This window comes from Herpailurus yagouaroundi, unplaced genomic scaffold (assembly GCF_014898765.1).
Source record: "Herpailurus yagouaroundi ecotype Mexico unplaced genomic scaffold, PumYag 186, whole genome shotgun sequence".
NCBI lineage: Eukaryota > Metazoa > Chordata > Mammalia > Carnivora > Felidae > Herpailurus > Herpailurus yagouaroundi.
In genome coordinates this window covers 17933381-17939341 of record NW_024412417.1, presented here as the reverse complement: position 1 = coordinate 17939341, position 5961 = coordinate 17933381, and the positions used below count along the sequence as shown (strand labels likewise).

Here is a 5961-nt window from a genome sequence, read left to right as displayed (position 1 = left end):
TGTATGTTTGTACCCCATCTGGTATGTTACCTTTTGATGGTAGTGCTTGCTCACTGAATTCATGTCAGCATCTTAGCACAGAAATTTAAACAAAATTGTAGTTTTATTGCCTTTCACTTCTTACTTTACATGCAAATATTACCGCAAAAAAGTTCTGAGATTAGAGACAACGAGCAAAGATCTCATCAACTTAATAAACTTGAGATAAAGATGGGACTCATTAGGCTAAACCTAAGCTTATTGACTACATTCATAATTAGGAAGGAAAAAAACAAAGTGAAAGGACATGCATGATATGTTAGTTATAAAATTATAGCAACCCTTTCTAGAAGGTGAACTGTAATTAGGAATTTGGGATGAATTTTTAGTCCTCTAGGGAGAGATTTTCCTTATAATACATAATTCCATTGGTGGCTTGCACATATTTGACTTTGGTAAATTTTCAAGAATATCATCATGTTAGAGAACAGTAGACTGTCTGAAGATATTGTTTTAGAATGTTAACTTGAGGGGCTCCTGGGTGGCTCAGTCAGTTAAGCATTGGACGTCGGCTCAAGTCATGATCTTGCAGTCTGCGTTGGGCTCTGTGCTGACAGCTCAGAGCCTGGAGCCTGCTTTGGATTCTGTTTCCCTCCCTCCCCACCCCCCAACCTCTCTTTGCCCATCCCCCACTTGTGCTCTGTCTCGCTCTGTCTCTCAAAAATAAATAAATATATTTTTTAAAAAGTTTAGGATGTTAACTTGAATAGCTATATGGCTAAGGGAAGAAACAATTTGGGTAAGGCCAGACAGAATCCTTTGTTAGAACCCAAATTAAAGATGGTGGAGATCTAAGGCAAAGGCAGAGAGAATGAAAAGAGATTTCACAACAGCTGCTCAAGGAGATAGAAAAGAGGGCCAGGAAGGATAACCTCCTGCCTTATCTCTCTCTAAAGCCCTGTACTGTTAAGGTTTAACTCATGACCATTGTCAAAGGAAAAATATTTAAAGGACCCATCTCCATTTTCACAGAGCAGGCAAAAAAGTGTACGCTTAGAGCTGAGAAAAAAGGAATTGCTAACCGGCACAAGTAGTAATGAAAATCTAACAAAAAATATACAGTAACGATTATAATTTATTTTAAAACACTCCCTTTGAAATCAAGAACAGGACAAAGATTCTAGCTATTACTGCTTCTATGCAACAGTAGCTGGAAGATCTAGCCAATACAGTAAGACAGAAAAAGATACAAAGCATATTAGCATAGTAATCCAAGGAAAGAATTTTCTAATGCTCATATGAGAATCATAATATAATAAGTAATTATAAAATTAGAATTTACAGAGGTTTTAACCCAGGCTGCTAGACTAAAGGTTCATATTTTTAATTACCTTAATATGTTGTCCTTTTAAATAATATTCAAAGGCAATTCAGGCTTCAAATATTTGTCTGTGACACATTTTCAGACTCATGCTACTAAGGCTGGAGGAAATACTCTGAGTATTCTCCACAGATATAGAAGTTCAGAGGACCCTGCTGTGGCCCGGAAGCACCTCGTCTCCAGCGATGATACCTGCGAGACTGCGTGGCTGACCGCCGGGATAGGAGCGGGCCCAGTGCCCAAAATCTCGGTGGGCGATGCTTGAGTGTGGCCTGCACCATGGCCACCTCTGCTGCCTTCTCGGAGCATTTCGAGAAACTTTACCAGATCTTCCACTGCCTCCATGAAGACCTGCAAGGGGTGCCGGAGCAGCTCCTGGAGACAGCAGGGGCAGAAGAAAAAAAAAAGCTGATCAGAGATTTTGATGAAAAGCAACAGGAAGCAAATGAAATGTTGGCAGAGATGGAAGAGGAACGACATTATGCACCTCTGTCTTTCTGTAACCCTATGATGTCTAAACTTGGAACCTACCAGAAAGACCTTGCTAAACTCCATCGGGAAGTGAGAAGCACACCTTTGACAGCCACACCCGGGGGCCGAGGAGACATGAAATATGGTACATACGCTGTAGAGAATGAGCATATGAATCAGCTACAGTCTCAAAAGGCATTGCTTCTGCAAGGCACTGACAGCCTGAACCAGGCCACCCAGAATAGAGTGTTCTTATCGGATTGCCACAGAGACTGACCAGATTGGCTCAGAAATCATAGAAGAGCTGGGTGAACAATGTGATCCATTGGAACGTACTAAGAGTAGGCTTGTAAACACAAGTGAAAACTTGAGCAAAAGTCGAAAGATTCTCCGTTCAATGTCCAGAAAATTGACAACCAACAAGCTGCTACTTTCCATCGTCATCTTACTGGACCTGACCATCCTAGTGGGTCTGGTTTATTGCAAGTTCTTTCACAGGCATTGAACTTCCCAGAGGGAAGGGTTTGTGGACCAGAACTTTGACCCTGTGAATGAATGGTGTTAGGGATGGGGAATAAGCGTAGTGCTGCTGTAAGGTAATGGTTCAAGGATGCACTGTGTAGTTAGACTGGGAGGAGGGAGGGAAGATGGAAAACCACCTAACTGTGAAGGAACAGCAACAAGACCAGTATGATATACCAAGGTAAAAAAAAAAAAAAAAAGAAGAAGAAGTTCATTAATCCTCCATTAGTACACAAACACACACATAGATACAATGTCCACAAATATACAAATAAATATATCAAGGAAAGAACTTGGAAATCAGATTATAGTACCCAGGGGACCGTGGCCTGATTTTCATTTCATCTGGATATCTGATGCAGTGCTTATTTTTATGGCTGAGATATAATATGTAACTTAAACATCCAATTAATATTCACTGAACACTTCTCATGGGTCAGTCTTTAAGATGCTCTGAAAATAGCTATAAAAATATAGGCTAAATCCTTGCTCACTTCAACTTACATTCAAACTGGAAAAGCACTGTGAAGAAAGTAAAACAATCATACACTAAGAGTGTCTTGGTGAACTTAGCAAAAGTCTTTCCTCCAACAAAACAACTCATTATATATTGGAGTGCTATCATCAGTCTCATGAGTTTACATTCTGGTTACAAAGCTAAATCTGATAAAGCATCCCTTACCCAAATTAACATTCCAGTTCATAACTTTCAAGATTATGCAATGCCTAATGGGATCTTGAATAAGCATGCTTTGATAGGTAGGCTTGGCCCACCACTTATAAGCTGTTTATGAGACCTATAAAATAACAATGATAATACACATCTCAGTACATATCATAATGTATAATCTCATAAGGTAGTCATAAGAATTAAATGAAACACCACATTTAAAGTACTGAGTGAAGTTGCTAGAAGATAGTATTCAATAATTATAAATGATAATAGTGATTACTTTTATTTTTATTAAAAGTCATACAACTTGAATCACAAGAAGCCATACAACTTATCCTATCAAAAACATGTAGCCAATCCAATGCCATAACTATCTGATATTCACTGAGCTGGGTGAATGAATTTGTTGGTCTACATCCAATTACGATCTAAAGGAATCTTCTGTTTAAAAAATCATTAAAGCTAGGGAAACAGAGTTCTACATGTTTCTCACCATTGGGTATAGGCTGTCCAGATTTAGTGAAAATCCATTTGTGGGCAAGTTTACATAGAACCGTAGTTTAAATTTACACTAAACTATATTTTTCCACACTACCATGACAAAAATCCAAAGCTGTAAGTCAGCTGTGTATGGGAAATACTTACAAACTGACTCCAATGAATAAATTAAAGGTGATTCCAGAAGTTTTAGGGGAAAGAGAAAAAAAGTCCCAGAAATCCCTATGTGGTATTTTAATTTTTAGTTGAATTGTTAAATCGTCATTTTGTGGTAATCGTTTCCATGAGAGTATAGTTAAGATTGCAGAAGTTACCTCATGAGTCTTTTGCCAATAGCAGATACCAGAGAGTGGGTACTGGTCTCAAAATAAAATTGAAGAGAGAGAGGTAGAGAGAGAGGCAAATCAGGGAAGGAGGGAGGCATGAAGTAGGATGAGGAAAAACAAAAGAGATTCCTTCAGTTAATGATAATGATTCATGTGTTGTCTTCCTCTTAAAGCTGCTGCTGAAGCATTGTTGTCAGTGGAATTCTTTTCCTTTCCTTCTCACACCCCACACTCTCTCCTTCTCTTACCCTCCTCTTTCTATATCCCTTGACTTCTCTCTAAACTAGGTTTCTTATGTTCATTTATTTTCTATTTGTTAGTAGAAAGGAATTGTCCAGTTCGGCAGAGGAGCTGAATATCAATGCTGTGTTCTCTTCCCCTATGCAAATAGTATAGCACAACTAAAGCTTTGCATAGGAAGAGGAATAAAGTAAATTGTCTAAGAAATTCTTTCTGGATGGCAGGATTTGGATAAAGATTGTTCTTCTGTTTTTGATCTTTAGAAACAGGCTATAGTAGTATTCTCTAATAGTACCTTAATGATATCTCTAGCCCTAGGTAATAGCATATATAAAATATAGAATCATAGAGTTGTGGCAGACAGCCTAGTTATTGTACCTGACCAGGAGTTCTTCTCATTCTTGTTTGTTTGTTTTTTTTAAGTTTGTGTACTTATTTTGAGAGACAGAAAGAGATAGAGCATGTGTGCTTGCAAGCCAGAGAGGGGCAGAGAGAAAGAGAGAGAGAGAGAGAGAGAGAGACAGAGAGAGAATCCCAAGCAGGCTCATGCAGAGCCTGATGTGGGGCTTGATCCCATGAACTGTGAGATCATGACCTGAGCCAAGATCAAGAGTTGGACGCTTAACCAACTTAGCCACCCAGGCACCCTAGTTCTCATTCTTCATCGCATCTTGATTTCCATTCTAGGAGTTGTCCTTTCCCGATTGTGTATAATCTTGGTGGGAAGTAGCTTCTGCTTTCTATTACAGAGTCACAGAGAAGCGATAAACCCTCTCCACGGCCCTGCGCATGCAGTGGGTGTAATGTGATCTAAGCCAGGCCAATGAGATACTCTCTCCCTGGACCTGAGTAAATGATGCAAAGATATGAGTCATCGCCAGAAGTTATTCTTTCCCACTGTAGGATTGACAAGCTACCTAAATTCTTGCTGTATGCTGTTCCATCTGTGAGCCCCAGATGTGATCCAAGTAAACCCTTTTGCTTAAAATAGCCACAGTACATTTTTGTAGCTTACATTCAAAACCTGAATTTTATATTGTTTATTGGAAGAGATCTTGGAAATTCTTAGGAAAGATATAAACAAGGTAAGTAGTCACCTGGAAAACGGGGTTCAGAAACACTAACCCGGTCCATGTACATCCATCTCTCTCCCAGGAAGACTGACAACGGATTTGGAGCACACACACGGTGGTTTTATCAGTAGAAGAGCATTCAGACATCCACACGTATGGATTAGGCTCACTGCCTTGGGAAAGGGAAGTCACACTCAACAGGGAAAAGAGAAGTCAATTCTCAAAGAACAAAAGGAAACTTGTAAAAATGTTAGGGCGCCTGGGTGGCTCAGTCAGTTAAGCATCCAACTGTTGATTTCGGCTCAGGTCGTGATCTCACAGTTCATGGGTTGGAGCCACACATCTGGCTCTGCACTGATGGTGTGGAGCCTGCTTGGGATTGTGTCTCCCTCTCTCTCTGCTCCTCCCTGACTCGTTCTCTCTCTCTCTCTCTCTCAAAATAAAGGAATAAACTTTAAAAAAAAAATGCTAAGCAAAGGGTATAGGGTGTGATAAAGGATTTTTGAGTTCTCAAACCCTGACTTTTATTAAAGAAATTCAAACTGATGTATATAACCGATAGAGTTGAAAAGAATGCATGTGAGAGCCAGGTTGTCGTTGTTGTGTTTGTTTGTTTTTACCCTAAATTTGCTTTGAGAAATCAGGACTGAGGCAGGAAAAGCAAAGCATGCAAAAGACCAGTAAGAACACAGGTTGGGTAGTTCTGTTCTGAGCACTTCATGCCATCTTCTCCATATTGTCCCAGTTTCAGCAGAGGTTTAGTAAGATCACAGGGCAGATCATATATTACCAGGCTCT

The 5961-nt window shown here is 39.6% G+C and overlaps 1 protein-coding gene across 1 annotated transcript; it reads left to right on the top strand.

Moving 5' to 3' along the window:
• The first annotated feature begins 1531 nt into the window (after window positions 1-1531).
• Window positions 1532-2553, top strand: LOC121043197 (vesicle transport through interaction with t-SNAREs homolog 1B-like). The gene is given in 2 exon segments (XM_040494855.1): window positions 1532-2070; window positions 2072-2553. Coding segments are annotated over 2 exon segments (696 nt in total). The 5' UTR covers window positions 1532-1639; the 3' UTR covers window positions 2337-2553.
• The last annotated feature ends 3408 nt before the right edge of the window (window positions 2554-5961 follow it).